At 36.2% G+C, this 18,080-nt stretch overlaps 1 protein-coding gene across 1 annotated transcript in view; it reads right to left on the reverse strand.

The window, feature by feature from the left end:
* Window positions 1-4,111: 4,111 nt before the first annotated feature.
* MFSD8 (major facilitator superfamily domain containing 8) overlaps window positions 4,112-18,080 on the reverse strand; it is a 37,590-nt gene continuing 23,621 nt past the window's right edge. Inside the window, exons 8-12 of the mRNA XM_027597851.1 lie at window positions 13,767-13,875; window positions 11,101-11,235; window positions 6,882-6,985; window positions 6,546-6,793; window positions 4,112-4,801 (exon numbers count right to left, since the gene is read on the reverse strand). Coding sequence (XP_027453652.1) covers window positions 4,595-4,801; window positions 6,546-6,793; window positions 6,882-6,985; window positions 11,101-11,235; window positions 13,767-13,875 — 803 coding nt within the window. The 3' untranslated portion in view covers window positions 4,112-4,594. The remainder of the gene's footprint in view (window positions 4,802-6,545; window positions 6,794-6,881; window positions 6,986-11,100; window positions 11,236-13,766; window positions 13,876-18,080) is intronic.

Consider the following 18,080-nt stretch of genomic DNA (forward strand, 5'->3'; position numbering starts at 1 on the left):
CGCCTAGTTAGAATACTTCTTACCACTGGAGGAGACCTGCTGCCTGAGGTCTACAAGGCCTTGCATTGTCCCTCTATGGCCTCAACTAATGACTTTTTCTGTCACTGTACTCCAGCCACCTCAGACCTATTTGTAGTCCGGTGAAAGCCCCAATATCTTACCATCTCCAGGGCTTTGTACCTGCCATGCCTTTGGCCTGATATGCACTTGTCCCACTCTTCACCAGCCCAAACCATTCTCTCCACCAAGCCTTAGTTAATCATTACATTCTTAGGGAAGTCCCTAACTTTCCTGTTCAGGTGGGATCCCCCGTTAGTCACCCTCATAGCTCCCTATACTTCTCTCGCGTCACCCTTCCTTCAGGCATAATCATTTGTATAATCACTTCACTAATTAATGTAAGTCCCATGAGGGTAGGGGCTCTGTATTTTGTTCACTGCTTTATTCCCAATAATGACATGGTGATTGGTACATAGTAGGTACCCCTTGAACATGTATTGAAAGTATGAGTAAATAATTTTAAGGCTTAAGATACATATACATAATTTTATTAGAAAATGTACATTCACAATGTAAAATAAATTACAAATAAATTTGCAGTAGTCAAAAACAGTCCCGAAAATATCCTCTCAACAATAAGTTACTCTATTCTTGAGCAGATGCAGATAGTTTATACTCCCCCCGCCCCCACCAAAGATTACATACAGATCTATTTCACTTTATGCAAGATAACTGGAGGAGTTTAAATGTAGGCAAGCTTAGCAAGGTAACATGGAGATGCTTTGTGAAGTTATAAATCCCTTCAAATATAAAAAATCACTTTAGGTTTTCAGAAACTTTTCTTTTCTGAAATACAAACTATTTTCAGTTTTTTATATCTTAAGGTCTCCTATCATCTTTTTCAATTTATAGTCCACTTGTCCCACTCAAGACCTTAACTAGGAATTTTCTCCTCCAACTTTATCTCCCTGCCCTGTCCTTAACGCCATGTCATTTCCTTATCTTCTTTTGTGCCAAGATGTGTGTGGTATAATCCCCCAGAAAAGAAAGCACTCTTAATAAGAAGTCATTTTTGCAAGGTTATAGTTTATCTGAATTTTACCTGACATTATAAACCTTGGGAAGTTGGGAAATTTTCTATGTCATATTCTTGCATGGAAACAGTTTACTTTGTTAAGGTAATAGCTCCAGTGAGTGGGCTTCAAATTACATTTTTTCAAATATTTCTGCTAATAGGAGTCACTGGTATACATAACTTAATTTACCTCTAAAATGTGCAATTAACTGGTCTTGCAACTTTCTGGGCTATTTCCCCCACTATAACAGATTTAGTTGTTTAGAGTGTGGAGTCTAAAGATAGACTGTTACTTAGACAAGTGTCTTGTCTGTACCTCTGTTCCTTTTTTTGTAAAATGGGAATAACAGTACCTTTGCTTTATAAGACAGCTGTGAAAATTAAACTGTATGTTACACATTACCTGCAATATGGAAAGAATTCTATAAATGTTTGCTATTATTTTCATCATCACCATTATTGTTATTTCTATCACACACACTATCTAAACCAAGGGTGGAGTTTACTCTTTAGGATTAGAGTTACCTAAAAAATGTAACACTGAGGAAAGAGCTGCAGAATATCAGGGAAGAGACAGCCCCGGACTTGACCAAACAGCCAGAAACCTGGCTATAGCTCTGATAAGTCTAACTGAAGCAGAGTCTGGCAATGGGAGGTGGAGATGAGTAAAAACAATCTCTAAAATTTAATCAGGATGATTTCTGTCAGATTAAGCTTTCTAGTAGTGCTAAAGAAGTTGGATATGAGAGTATGCAAATTTCAAAAACAAAAAAGCCAAATAGTCTGATTTAAAAATGGGCAGAGGTGGAGTGCCTGGCTGGCTCAGTCCATAGAGCATGCGATTCTTGATCTCAGGATTGTGAGTTCAAGTCCTACACTGAGTGTAGAGCTTACTTAAAAAAAAAAAAAAATTAAAAAAAATGGGCAGAGGATCTGAAAGGACATTTTTCCAAAGGACATATTTATGGCCAGCAGGTACATGAAAGGCTGTTCCACATCACTAATCCTCAGGGAAATGCAAATGAAAACCACAATGAGGTATCACCTAACACCAGTGACAATGGCTAGTATGAAGAAAACAAGAAATAACAAGTATGGGTGAGGATGTGGAGAAAAGGGAACCCTTGTGCACTGTTGGTAGAAATGTAAATTGGTGCAGCCACTGTGGAACACAGAATGGAGGTTCCTCAAAAAATCAGGTACTACCATATGATGTGGCAATCCCTCTTCTGGGTATATATCCAAAGGAGATGAAGGCAGGATTTCAGAGATATCTGCACTCCCATGTTCATTGCAGCATTATTCCCAAAAGACAAAATAGGGAAACAACCTAGATGTCCATCAATGGAGGAATGGATAAGGAAGGTGTGTGTATGTAGTGGAATATTATTTAGCCATGAGAAGGGAGATCCTTCCATTTGTGGCAACATAGATGGACCTTGAGGTCATTAATGCTAAGTTAAATAAGTCAGACAGAGAGGGACAAATACTATATGATATCACTTATATGTGAGAATGGGATGGTGGCTGACAGGGGCTGGGGTGTGGATGAAACGGAGAGATGTCTGTCAGAGAACTTCGTATTTTAAGATAAATAAGTTCTGTGGATTTACTGTACAGCATGGTGATCACAATTAATAATACTGTATTATATACTTAAAAGTTGCTAAGAGAGGAGATCTTAAATGTTCTCACCACAAAAAAGAAATGATAATTATGTGATAGGACAGAGGTTTAGCTAATGCTATGGTGGTAATCATTTTGCTATGTATAAGTTCATCAAGTCAATGCATTGTACACCTTAAACTTACACAATGTTATATGTCAATTATATCCCAATAAAGCTGGAAAAACAAACAAAAGGTACAGGGAGAAGATATCCCTCTACAGGCCAAGGAGAGAGACCTCAGAAGAAACCAACCCTGCTGACAACCTTGATCTTAGACTTCTAGCCTCCAGAACTGTGAGAAATAAATTTTTGTTGTTCAAGCCAAAAAAACCAACCAAACAAACAAAAAACAAGAATACAGCAAACAGTATAAAGTGCAGATTATAGAGTTTACTTATTTACTTTGAGATTTTTTTTTTTAAGATTTTTTATTTTATTTATTTATTTGACAGAGAGAGAGAGACACAGCGAGAGAGGGAACACAGGCAGGGGGAGTGGGAGAGGGAAAAGCAGGCTTCCCGCCGAGCAGGGAGCCCCGTGTGGGGCTCGATCCCAGCACCCTGGGATCATGACCTGAGCTGAAGGCAGACGCTTAATGACTGAGCCACCCAGGTGCCCCTTACTTTGAGATTTGAAAATAAAACTTAGCATAGGAAACATCTGGAAAAATATTTAGAACTATTTTTGGATTTTTTTTGGTAATATTGATTATCCACATACATAATTCTATACTTCTTATCAGCATTCAACATATGTAGAGGTAGAAATGTATACATAGAGAGTGTGATTTAGCCAACTTCAAGTAAACTCGGTAAACTGTTAAGAGTAAAGCAATTTTACCTCAAATATTTATTTATTAGCCTAACTAGGTTGGGGCTGTCATGGCCCATGCAAATTTAAAATTCTGCAGTTCTGAATAGCTACACAGTTTGAAAACTGTTGTGTCTTCCCTGTCACTACCGAGAGATGGGAAAAGTAAATAATTAAAGTGATGATAGTTTTTCTCCAGAATTTAAGAGAATTGAAAAATGCCAATAATCTTAATAAACAGTTCGCTATTCAGTATATGTATATAGTAACACACTTGGCTTACATTTCTAAAGTGAGTTATTATTAGTACTTGAAAGAAAACCGTAATTAGTCCTATTAAAGGTAGTGTAATTCATCTTGATCTCTTAATCTTCTTTATTGCTCAAATATTAGCATTATTTGTCTTACCTATTAACTGAGGGGTTACTTAGTGAGATCCTGAACTAAAATAGGACAAAAGGTGTAGTATTAAAAATAATGACTTATAGAATGTCAGGTAGAATGGCAGGCCATGTAGATAGAAAATTTAAGAGTCATGATTTTTATTTCATAGGAAATTTGATAATAGAAACTGTATTTTTTAATAAATAAAAAGTAGGTATCTTCAAAGAGAGAGGTACTTCTATATTTAGGTAATTTCTATAATTTCATTTTTTTTGTCACAGGTAATTCATACAGAACTTTCCTTATGGTTTCATTGCATATTTTCTCATTATTTTAATGACACCTCTGCAGTCTAAGAGTACAACTTCATATTTATAAACCATTGTCCATTCACTCATGGGTTCATGCAACCCCAAAAGAGATGTTATAATAGAATATTTTTTGAAATAAGGAAATTATGAACCAGAATGTTTTTATATTAACTATTCACAATTACACATTCAATTCCCTGTATTATTCAATATATGTTCTTGTTATTCAAAATATACAATATTAGCAGCCTGACTTTTGGAAACTGACTCATGGCAACGACCTAGCAGAGCCTTGGAAGAGGAAGTCCCACACAACAAGTACTTTCCATCACAGGGTTAGTTATGTTACTCTTGAATCCTTCCATGCCTTACAGAAAAAGCAATAAGTCTTTTGTAAACCACAACCAGGAGCAGGATGGTAAGTGCCACTATTCCACACACAAGGCTGAATGCCCATCGTGGGCCCAACGAAGTGTACAGTTGGCTGATGAACACGGGTCCAAGAATCCGTGCTGCACTTCCAGAAGCTGTTAACCAGCCCATGTACACACCCTATGGCAGGGAGGGGAGGAGGAGAAGCAGACTGATATTCAGGTTTAGTTATTTTAAAAAATAAGGATGATACAAATAATAATAAGGATGATACTACTATTACCAAACTATGATAAACTCATAAGAATCACTTTCTCCATCTTTTATTTTTTTAAATTAAATATAAAATGCTTCTATATAAATACAGCAAATAATGAACAGTAAACTTATTTGATTTGTCACTTTAAGAAAAATATAGTACTATAAAGGGACAAACAGTATCTGTTGAAGCCCTGGAAACAATATAATTTATTAGTTACCTTTTACAGCTAACATTTATTTTGTACTTACACTGTGCTAGGTACTCCACATATATTGTTTCCAACATTCACAAATTTCTACAATTGGCATTATCCCCATTTAACAAATGTGGAAGCTGAAGCTCAGAAAATTCAAGTAACTTGTCCAAACTATTTGAAGGCATGGTTGGCTGACTCCACTGTACCACTTTCCACTATACCACAATGTCACTCTTCCAATAATCTACCCAAGAATGTACAGTGCAGCAATACTTTCAATATCCTCAAATTGAAAACAACCTATGGTAGATTAAGTAAATAAATTATGGTATATTTAATGAATGGAATGCTAATCAGTTGCTTAAAAGAATAAGGTCTTACATGGAGTAAGATCTTATAATGAGAACATCTATATGCACTGACATGGAAAGAAGGCTATGGCTATTGTAAAAAAATTCAAGACGGAAAAAAATTTATGTACATGAGATCTTTTTCTAAAAAGGCATGAGTGTGCATATACTTGAGTAGGTATTGAAAAATGCAAATGAAGTGAACAGGAGTAACTTTAGTGTGTTGAGGCTAAAGGGAGCCTTCATTTTCTGCTATACATACTTCAAACCATTTGAATTTTGTTACAACTATCATACGTTGCCTTTGTAATTTGCTTTTATTCTTGATTTTGAAAATTTGAAAATACAATTTTATACGTTAAAAAACTCAGAAATGTTTTACCTATTATTATAGTTTAAAAACATAGTATTAAAAATTTTCTTTTCTCTTTGCCTTATTTCAGTAGAAACACTAATTTCTGCCCTGAAAATATAAAACTATCAGTGTAATTTTTAAGGAAGAAATTAATGTTTTCACTTTGTGACCATTTAAACAATTTCTACTAAAAAGACGAGTCAGAAATAAAATTTTGGGGACACCTGGGTGGCTCAGTCAGTTAAGTGTCCAACTCTTGGTTTTGGCTCAGATCATGATCTCTGGGTTGTTGTTTTTTTTTTTTAAAGATTTTATTTATTTATTTGACAGAGAGAGACAGCGAGAGCAGGAACACAGGCAGGGGGAGTGGGAGAGGGAGAAGCAGGCTTCCCGCTGAGCAGGGAGCCCGATGTGGGACTTGATCCCAGGACCCTGGGATCATAACCAGAGCCGAAGGCAGACGCCCAACGACTGAGCCACCCAGGCGCCCTGTGGGTTGTGAGATTGAACTCTGTGCCAGGCTCCATGCTCAGCACAGAGTCAGCCTGAGATTCTCTCCCTCCCCCTCCACCCCTCCCCTCACTCTGGTGCTCTCTCTCTCTCTCTAAAATAAAATAAATAAAATCATAAAAAAAGGGCTGAATATGATAAAAATCTACCAAGTCAGCTTGTATAAAAACAGAGAATGGTAGCAAAAAATGTGAGTGCTTACAACTATATTTCATATAATTGCAATAGCAATATCAGGGTAATTAACTCACCTGAGGTTTTGGTCCTAGAATTTTTGAATATAATGTATAGGACATAACATTACAGGACGGATAGCCTATTCCAATTAGCACAGCTGATGTGAGGAACTGGGCCAGACAGATCACGGGGGTGTGGAAGCACCAGGCTTGTTCAATTGGGCAACCAGTTGGTCCTTCACTGTGATCTTCTCTTGGAGATTTCCAAAGAGTAATAATAATTTCCCCAAATGTGGTATTAGGAATTGAATTATTATGTAAATCTGTTGAAACAAAATTAGTACAGTGCATTACTTGCTCATTTTAGATGAATAACAGGGGCTAACGTTATAGAATTGTGTATGGCTATACCTTCCCACTGTATTTTGGGAAACTGATTTCCCCAAGGTAACAAGATAAAGAAGCCAACCCATACAACGATGAATCCTCCCAGTAGAATAGCACGCTCGCCAATCCTGTTAAAGAACAGAAACTCTGTAATTTAAAAATAAAACAGTATTACAGTTTCATTACTTCTATATTTTAAAAATTATGATATAATATCTTGATCCTTTTAGTCATATACCAACTAATACGAATGTTAGACATAATTTTCCACTAAAAAGAACCAACTGATTTCAGATCTAGAACAGAAAATGTATAAGATGAGCCTGGAGGGGTGCCTGGGTGGCTCAGTCAGTTAAGCGTCTGCCTTCAGATCAGGTCCAGGATCTCAGGGTTCTGGAATCAAGCCCCAAGATGGGCTCCCAGCTCTACAGGGAATCTGCTTCTCCCTCTGCCCCTTCCCTGCTCCTGCTCTCTCTCTCTCTCTCTCTCTCAAATAAATAAATAAATAAATCTTAAAAAAAAAAAAAAGATGAGTCTGGATATTTTTTCATACCAGAGAGTATAGATGCTAGCAGTGACTACTAGGTACTCCTAGTACCTAGATAAAGGTACTCTGAATGAATTTGAAGATGCTGGCCAAAAACACAACAGTGTGAACACCAAAAATAATAGTAATGACAATGGTTTAAAACACATAAAAATGTTATAATCTATGAATTCATATTATATTAAAATGAAGTACTCTTGGGGCACCTGGGTGGCTCAGTCGTTAAGCGTTTGCCTTCGGCTCAGGTCATGATCCCAGGGTCCTGGGATCGAGCCCCGCATTGGGCTCCCTGCTCAGCGGGAAGCCTGCTTCTCCCTCTCCCACTGCCCGTTTGTGTTCCCTCTCTTGCTGTGTCTCTGTCAAATAAATAAAATCTTAAAAAAAAATGCTCTAAAAAATAAAATAAAATAAAATACTCTTGGTTACTTTCACGGGATGTTAGGAAGCCAACTCATTATTTAAAAAATCAGTTAATAAACGGAAATAGTCATCTTGTCTTTCTTATATAAACTGTACCTCAAGATAACCAAATAATTGGTGATGAGAAGGTTCTCTTTAAAGAAAATATTCCAAAAAGTTAAATAAAGACATGATAGAATTAAAAACCAGCACTGTGCAATAACCTATTAATAAATTATTGAATCTAGGAATGCTCAATAGTCACTAACAGTATAAAAAGATATAAACAAAATGTATTTCTCGTGATGTAAGCACATAATACCACCTATAAAGTATATTCTTGCCAAAAATTGAACTCAAATTTCATCAAGCTTCTAGATCTAAGGACCAATTTTTGAGAAATATAGTAAACACAGGAAAATGTTAAAAAAACAAAAAAACACCACAGGGATTCAATCAGCGAGATCCAAAATGTGAGAAACTATTAAAGCATACATCCTGGTTTCTTCAACTTGGAAGGGAAAAAAAGAGAGAAAGATGGAAAATGTATAGATTGAGACTTAAGAAACTTAAGAGCCTGATCAAGTAAGTTGTGAAACAAAACAAATTTTAAAAATATTGCAACAGTAGAGAAAATCTGAATACTGCCTGGATATTTATAAATCACTTAATTTTTAAATTTATTTTTGTTATTTACTTTTTAAAGATTTATTTATTTATTTGGGAGAGAGAGAGAAAGAGACCGCACATGTGCATGCACTGGGGGGAGGGGCAGAGGAAGAGAAACTCAAGCAGGCTCCCTACTGAGCCTGCAGCTGAGGCAGGGCTCTATTTCACAACTCTGAGATCATGACCTGAGCCGAAATCAAGAGTCAGTTTCCTAACCGACCAAGCCACCCAGGCACCCCCACGGTTAATTTTTTTAGACGTGAGAACGTTAACTTTTAGAGATACATACTGAAATATTATGGAAGACATGAAATGATATCTGGTATTGGCCTCAAAATAATCCAGGTATAGGGGATAGGAGTGTGGAGTAGGTAGAGGTATAGATGAATCACAATTATCCAAGGATTGGTAATTGCTGGAGTTGGGTAATGGATATTAGAAATTCAGTATGTGATGCTCTCTATTCCCTTGTATATGTTTGAAATTTTCCATAATAAAAGGTGAAATATACAAACAAGACCAAAGACTTCCTAAAACAAAAGAAAAAAACCCAAACACGTCACATCACCCTCAGAATACCTATAAGGTCTCACATCTTTCTGACCAGATGTTCTCCCATTTGCCATTTCTTTCCTTCTGCTCTGGCCAAACTTGCCTTCCTGCTTCTTTCTAACACTGCCACTCTCTCCCAACCCTGCCCTTGCTACTCTTTATTCTCTTCCTTTCTCCGTTTTTCTTCATAGTACTTACACTACCTTACTTCATATATTTGTTTATTGGTTTTCCCACCCAATAGAATACAAGCTCTGTGAAGGTATGGAATTGGACAATCTGTAAGAATGCCTATCAGCAGGACTGCTCTACTCTATGATGCATTTATTATTATTTAATTTTTAATATAAATCTATGTTTATGTTTGTATCTATATCTTGGCTCCTGTATTTAGCTCCATAAGCATAGGAATCTTTCTTCATAGTATCTCCCATTGCACCTAACCCTACACACTGACTCATGATTTGTTAATTGGTTTTAGAACTTTATAAAGTTTTCTAAAGTATTATTTTTTCCAACAGATTTTTTTTTTAAAGATTTTATTTATTTATTCATGAGAGACAGAGGGAGAGAGAGAGGGGGAGAGAGAGAGAAAGAAAGAGAAGCAGAGGGAGAAGCAGGCTCCCAAGGAGCAGGGAGCCCGATGCGGGACTTGATCCCAGGACCCTGGGATCATGACCTGAGCTGAAGGCAGACGCTTAACCATCTGAGCCACCCCAGGCACCCTAAAGTATTATTTTTTTTAAAGATTTTTAAAATTTATTTATTTGAGAGAGAGAGTGAGAGAGAGAGCATGAGCAGGGGGCAGGAGAGGGAGAAGCAGTCTCCATCCCAGGACCCCAGGATCATGACCTGAGGAGAAGGCAGATGCTTAACCGACTGAGCCAGCCCAGGTGTCCCTAAAGTTCTTAAGTATTATTAAAGCATTTTAGGAATAATTAAATTGTTAGAATTGTCTAAACTCATCAACTAAAGTCCCATCTCAGACTATATGAATGAACTTAATTTTATACAAGCGCTTTCCCCAAAGTATGTTCATTACAGTGTAGTTTTACAAAATGCTTCTTTAAAACAATGTTCTTGGGGAGTCCGGGTGGCTCAGTTGGTTAAGTGTCTGCCTTCGGCTCAGGTTGAGATCCTGGGATCCTGGGATCATCCCAGTAGCAGGCTCCCTACTCATCAGGGGGTCTGCTTCTCCCCCTCCCTGTGCTCCTGCCCTCTCTCTCTCACAAATAAATAAAATCTTTTAAAAAATTAAAAAAAAAGAAAACAATGTTCTGTGGTCAAAGTTAAAGTTACAAGTAACTTTGAGAAATGCTACATAATGTCTTTGTCATTATGGTGATATTATATATATGTCCTGAAGATTTGGAAGTTTTAGAGTAAAGAAGTTTGGTAATTTTAACCAGAATTTTCCAGACTTAACCATTAATTCTTTTCTGTTGCACAACATATATTACCATACAGCAGAATAAAGTTTTATAAAATACACTTTTAGAAATACTTAGTAAAACCCATAATATACAAAAGATATGTTAGAAGAAATTAATTCTTGTGCTCTCTCTCTCTCAAATAAATAAATGAAAATCTTTAAAAAAAAAAAAATGGGGCACCTGGGTGGCTCAGCCTGTTAAGCGTCTGCCTTCAGCTCAGGTCATGATCCCAGGGTCCTGGGATTGGGCTCCGCATGGGGCTCCCTGCTCAGTGGGGAGTCTGCTTCTCTCTCTGCCCTTCACTCAGCTTGTGCTCTCTCTTGCTCACTCTCTCTCTCTCAAATAAATAAATATCTTTAAAATAAAAAAAAAGAAGAAATTAATTCACTTTGTAAAATATCTTGCTTTACCGAAGAATGTAACGTATGGTATAGAAATATCATGCTCCCTTAATAAACTTTAAATCTGTTTGCAAACATTCAAGGACTAAAAGTAATACATAATTAGAGAAAAACTTTAAGTTATTTTACTAACACACTTGTGTATGTTGTTAGCTCTGTTTCATGTTTCACTTTAAAAAAAAGACTTTTTTAAAAGTCTACTTTAAAATGCACTGAAACAAAACCAAAGACACATAACTTACTTCTTGGAAAGTAATTTAATCCCCATGAAAATAATAACCGCCTCAACTCCAAGAGCAGCAAGTATTATTCCACCATATAATACAGCTTGTTCTCTAGTCCAGGCATACATATCCATTGTTAATGGAGTAACGATTCTAAGAAAAACAAAAAAATTATTCTTATTTTATTTAAATCATAGTGATTATAAATATGAAATAGAAGCTTTAATAACGATATTGATACATTCAAGAATTTGCATCCCTTTTAGCAAGGACACCAGCTCTACATAAAAAAAATTAACACATTTTAAGCACATTTTGTTGTCACACGCACAAGCTACTAAGTTTGACTGTATTTTTATTTACTAATATTTATTTTTAATTATATAATATATCCACATTGCAAAAAGTCTGAAGGACAGGAAAAGAAACAAACCAACTGTAATTCTTACCATTCTAACTAACTAGTCATGGTTAAACTGGTTTAAATTAGTTTCTTTTTAATTTCATTGAAATAAGTAATAACATAATAGTAATAATGTTACTATTATTAAGTGATGAGAAACTTGTTGGATTTTGTTTCTTCCTCAGTCTCTTTCATCCCTCTTTCTGAATATATTTCTTTCCCTACTTTTTTTTTTTTAAGATTTTATTTATTTAAGAGAGAGGAGCGAGTGAGAGAGAAGGAGCAGGGGGAGGGGCAGAGGGAGAGGAAGAAGCAGACTCCTCTCTGAGCAGGGAGCCTGACATGGGGCTTGATCCCCAGACTCCAGGATCATGACCTGAGCCGAAGGCAGACGCTTAACTGACTGAGCCACCCAGGTGCCCCTCTTTCCCTACTTCTGAATGTTGTTCTTCTTTTATATGACTGTCTCCTTCCTTGCCAAGCTTCTTTTCCTGCTATCTCCTCTATTAACTGGTTACAAAATGGAATTGAAATACATTTAAAATATTCATTTTTTTTTAAAGATTTTATTTATTTGACCAAGGAAGACACAGCGAGAGAGGGAACACAAGCAGAGGGAGTGGGAGAGGGAGAAGCAGGCCTCCCGCTGAGCAGGGAGCCCAATGCAGGGCCTGATCCCAGGACCCTGGGACCATGACTGGAGCCGAAGGCAGACACTTAACAACAGAGCCACCCAGGCGTCCCTAAGATATTCATTCTTAAAAAAAAAAAAAAAAAAAATCACCATTTTTAATTTTAAAATCAGAGGAACTGATGAGGAAAATGGTTTGGTAGTTTCTCAATAAGTTAAACATAGAATTCCATATCATTCAGCAAATCCACCTCTGGGTATATAACCAAAAGAACTGAAAGCAGGGACTCAAACAGATACCTGTATACCAACGTTCATCATAGCAACATAGCATTATTCACAAGTGCCAAAAGTAACCCAAATGTCCACTGATAGATGAATGGATAAATGAAACTGGTATATACACACAATGAAATATTATTTAGCCATAAAGGTATGAAATTCAGATACATGCTATAACATGGATGAACCTTAAAAACATCTTGCTAAGTGAAAATAAGCAAGACACAAAAGGACAAAAGGAAATTTGTTGTATGATTCCATTTATTTGTGGTACCTAGATTGGGCAAACTCATAGAGAAAGTATAATAAAGGCTATACCAGGGGCTAGGTGAGGGGAACGGGGACTTACTGTTTAATGGGTGTAGAACTTCTGTTTAGAATGATGAAAAGATTCTGGAAATGGATAGGGGTTATGGTTGTACAACATATGTGAATATACTTAATGCCACTGAACTGTACAATTAAAAATAATTAAAATGGTACATTTTATGTTACATATATTTTACCACAGTTTTTAAAAATGCCCCAAATCAGACGAACTGAAAATTTCACATACCTCAATAATTTTAAAAATAAAAAAGTCAAGCAAATCTACATGTACTGGCATAAAAATGTTACAATTATTGACAAAGGAATAAACCAAATTTTCAAATGATGTCCATATTCTATGTTGATTTAATATACACACTACACACACACACACACACACACACACACACACACACACACACACACACACATACCCCCCACTACTTGCAGTTGTATAAAAAAAAAATTTGAAAAATCAATACTGAAGTATTAGCAGTGGTTACTTCCAGGGAAAGAAAAGGATGTGGAGATATAGTTGTAGTCTTTAGAATATTTATACCAAGAATGTACTATTTTTATAATATAATGGAAAGGCATTTTAAAAATAAAAAAGCCGTATGATAGCTAAAGGTCAACACAACCTATACAAGGCAGAGATTTCATAATATGCTAGTTTTCCTCAGGATCAGAGCTTAAATAGAGTTAACATTGCCAGGCTGAACCCCATACACGTAAAAAGAGAGTTATAGAGCTTAAAGTTAATTTAAATCATGGCACTAAAGTTTTAGAACTATATTAAATATATATATAACACTCAGAAAAAGAAAAGAAAGACTAGTGAAACAGATTCCTTTAAAAGGAAGTAAGATAAAGTAGTAAGATTACAGAGAATTAACTATATTCAGGTTAAAAGCATAAAATTTATATATACTTTTTATATCATGTCAAAAAATATGCCTTACATAAAGTTTTTGAGAACATCGATATAACTGATTAATGTTACATTAAGAAATACAGGTTATTTACATAATATGATTTGATGAAGACAATAAAACTTACGTTTCAAAAAGGGCAAAGATAAATAGAACCACAAAAAACAGAATATTGGTGGCCACAACAGCAACTTGATCAATATTTCCTTGGGGAACCTGAACTTCATCTGTACTTACTATAATAAACAAGAGAAAAATTATATTACTTAAACATCTAATTTTTCTTATGACACTAAAATAATGTAGAAATTATATGTAGCAAATTCTAAGAGTAAACATTTGAAATCACTTTTAGGCTCAAAGCAGTTTAAAAATAATGATTTATATGACAGAAATAATTTTTAATTTTTATTTTTTTGAAGATTTTTATTAATTTATTTGAGAGAGAGAACAAACAGGAGGAGCTGCAGAGGGAGAAGCCAACTCCCTGCTGAGCAGGGAGCCCGACGTGGGGCTTGACCCATGACCCCGGGATCATGATCTGAGCCGAAGGCAGACGCTTAACTGACTGAGCCACCCAGGCGCCCCAATAGAAATAATTTTTAAATGGCATTTAAAAATAAAGTGAATTTTCTTCCCAGGAGCTATACTTTAATTCTGTTATCCCGCTCCCTCTGCCTCTCTCCCTGCTCGTGCACTCTCTCTTTCTTGCTCTGAATAAATGAATAAAATCTTTAAAAAAAATAAATTTCCATTGCAAGTTTTTTCCCTATTTCACCTAAATCTTAAATTTACGAGGATTTCAATGAAGACTCAAATAGTTTATTAAATCAGTTAGTTCTGTGATTCACTTCAATGGATATATATTTTGATTTTCAATGCTATTTGAAATTAGTATTAGTAAATATCCTTGTTATTATCACAATTTTTTAAAGTCCTTATGTTATTATTTATATATTTATATTATAAAGAAATATATTTTGCAAATATCCACCAAGTTTTGATGGTGGTTTTATAAATTAGGAGGGCAAAGTGAGTGTACTGACTTATCTTGAACTATGTAGTTAAGCCGCACACTCAATATTAGCTATTCCTGATATAACTGAGAAGTGTGAAGCCATATAATCTACTTATATACATTTGTCATGCTATTTTATAATTTACCCACTTATTCAGAGTAAACCAGGCAAGTAATTTAAGAACGTGTTCATTTTATGCTGTCTTTAAGTGTATGCATAGCAGTGGCGGGGGGGGGGGGGAACTTCCCTCGGATACAGTAAGTTTCTCGTAACTGTTTTCATCATAGTGCTCGCCTCTGTATCTTAGGATTCTGGATGCTGGTCCTTGTGGGCCTTGTATTATTTTGGATAGACCTCCCTGATTTTCAATCACCATCTAGAAGCCAGTCTTTATGCCTTCGAATCAAAAAGCAACACTGCCCCAAGTCAGACTGGAGTTTGCTTCATATGTGGTTAGTTTCCTGTGGCCTCCACCCACTACTGGCTTCAGTGGGAAAGCTCAGAAATGTTGCATTCTAGACTGTGAGGCTTGACTGGGTATCCAAATTATCAGAATTTTTAAGAAAAGAATACATTCATATATTGATTCAAAGACTATGTAATTAGAAATTATCATCTATCCAATGATAATATTTTTAATAATAGGGAAAAAGCAGACACATTTTATTTAAATATTTACTGAAATTTAAAAAGGACTTTTGTTTTGGAAATCATTTTGAAGTACCGAGAATTCTTGAGAAAGAAAATAAATCTGGTCTTTCTAAACTCTCATTTGTGCTTTAGGGCAGTGCTGTGCAACAGAACTCTGACATGATGGAAATGTCCTTTCCCTGTGTTGTCTAATACAATTAGCCACTAGCCACATGCACCCATAATTAAACACTTGAAATGTTGCTAGTGTGCCTGAGGAATTTCTTAAATGTAATTTAATTTAAATTTAAATAGCCAAATGTGGCTGGTGGCTACCATATTGGACAGTGTGGTTCATAGACCAGCAGCATCAGCTCCTGTGACAGCTTATTAAAATTGTAGATTCTCAGAATATCACTAGGTTTGCTAGATTTAGTAAATAAAAATACAGGATACCCAGTTAAGCTTGAATTTGTGATAAACAATAACTTTAAGTATTTTCTCTGCAATATTTGAAATTTAAGTATAAGAGGGGCGCCTGGGTGGCTCAGTCGTTAAGTGTCTGCCTTCAGCTCAGGTCATGATCCTGGGGTCCTGGGATCGAGCCCCACGTCGGGCTCCCCGCTCAGCAGGAAGCCTGCTTCTCCCTCTCCCACTCCCCCTTCTTGTGCTCCCTCTCTCGCTGTGTCTCTGTCAAATAAATAAAAAATAAAATCTTTAAAAAAAATTAAGTATAAGAATGTTCCGTGAAATATTTGAGGCATATTTATACTAAAAGATTATTTGTAAAAATAATAAATAGTAAATAAAATAAAAGATGATTTGTTGCTATCTGAAATCTAAATTTAACTGGCTGGGACATATTTACACTAAAAAATTATTCAAATTCAACTGGGCATCCTGTGTTTTATCTGGCAACCCTAATTAGACCTCTCCCCAGGACTACTGATTCAGAACTGGCATTTTAACAAGGTTTCCAGGTGCTTTCGAAGCATGTTAAAGTCAGTGAAGCACTGATCCATACTGTTATCCCCTTCTAACTTCTCAAAGATTTCCCTTTGGTGTATCTTCCTTTTCTCAGCACCTTATACTCACCCTCTTCAAATTGTTCATTCCTTTTACCTGATAGGTCCTTCAAGTTAGCGCCCTATTTTTCACGTTTTAAGCAAAGTAGCTTATACCCTCTGCTGGCACTTCCTCACCATTCTTTCTTTCCTTTTTTATTTTGAAAACTTTCAGATATATTTTTAGCCCCTATATTCCCACACTTAAGTCATCTACCCCTTCCTTTCCTTTTTTCTCTCACTCTCTCTTTGTTGCTGTAGTGTTTTTCACTGACTTATTCTGAAATTTCTATCTCTAGCTTTGATCTTGGCTGCCACAATTACAAATGCCTCCAGCATTTTTTGAGTTTTTCTAGTGTAGCACTATATTTAGCTTGATCCAAACTGAAATCATTTTCTCTGTTCAGCCAATGTCCCTTCCTAAATTCTTGTTCTCTCCCATTCTTTCATTTATCTAGACTCAAAACCTGACAGACATCTTCAACAACTCCCTCTATTCCTTAATATGCCCTATTCAATCTGTCAAGAATCTTGATTTTTTTTTTTTTCCTCCAAAAACTCACATCTATCCCTTCTCCACTCTTAGCTGCTGCCCTAGTTCAGGCCTTCACACATCTGGATTAGTCTCACATGGACTCTATTGTTACACTTCTCCTTCTTTCAAAAACTTACTAATGCTCCTCACCACTCTGCTCTCCACCCTACTACTTTTAACTTTACCTTCCACTAGTTTTGTTGTGAAAATTAAATAAAATGGCTATAAAAGTGCTTGGTAAAATAACACTATGTCTTTTTCACAATTTTACAAACTCATTAAAGGCAAGAACTGAGTTGCAATCTTTTGCACAGAGGGGGACACTCCACAAGGAGGAAATAATTAGTACTTAAATAGTGGTTTATTTAGTAAAATATACCTATTGACCAGATTGGGTACCTACTTCTGAGTCAGAGAAAGATCTAAGGGATGAAAATGTATGTTTGTAGAGTATACCAAAAGAATAAAAATACACAAGAGAAACCTATTCCCATGATTAAGGGAGTAAAGAAATGCTTGAGACAGAAAGACACATTTGGTAGGAAAGTTACTGAAATCATTCCAAAGAACTGGAGGGTTTTAGGATATTGGCTCTTTACAAACAAGATGAAGTGATTTTTAGCAATGGTTTTAGCCTTGCCAATCATGAGCACCAAATAACTGATCTGGGCATGCCTTTTTAATTTTTTTTTTAATTTTTAAAAATTAAAAAAAATTTTTTTTAAGATTTTATTTACTTATTTGAGAGGGAGAAAAAGAGATTGAGAGAACGAGTGGGAGGAGTGGCAGATGGAGCAGCAGACTCCCCTTGGAGCAGGGATCCCTACTCAGGACTCGATCCCAGGACCTTGGGATCATGACCCAAACCGAAGGCAGACGCTTACCCGACTGGGCCACCCAGGAGATCCTGGGCATGCCTTTTTAAAAAATAATCAATTTAGGAGCGCCTGGATGGCTCAGCCAGTTGAGCGTCTGCCTTCAGCTCAGGTCATGATCCCAAGGTCCTGGGGTCAAGCCCCACATTGGGCTCCCTCCTCAGGGGGAGCCTGCTTCTCCCTCTCCCTCTGCTGCTCCCCCTGCTTCTGCTCTCTCTCTCTCAAATAAATAAAATCTTAAAAAATTATAATCAATTTAGATAACTTTCAATTTTGAAGATCCTCCCCAGTCACCCACTGTACTGTCCTCAGAAGTAA

This window comes from Zalophus californianus, chromosome 2, assembly GCF_009762305.2.
Source record: "Zalophus californianus isolate mZalCal1 chromosome 2, mZalCal1.pri.v2, whole genome shotgun sequence".
NCBI classification, from domain to species: domain Eukaryota; kingdom Metazoa; phylum Chordata; class Mammalia; order Carnivora; family Otariidae; genus Zalophus; species Zalophus californianus.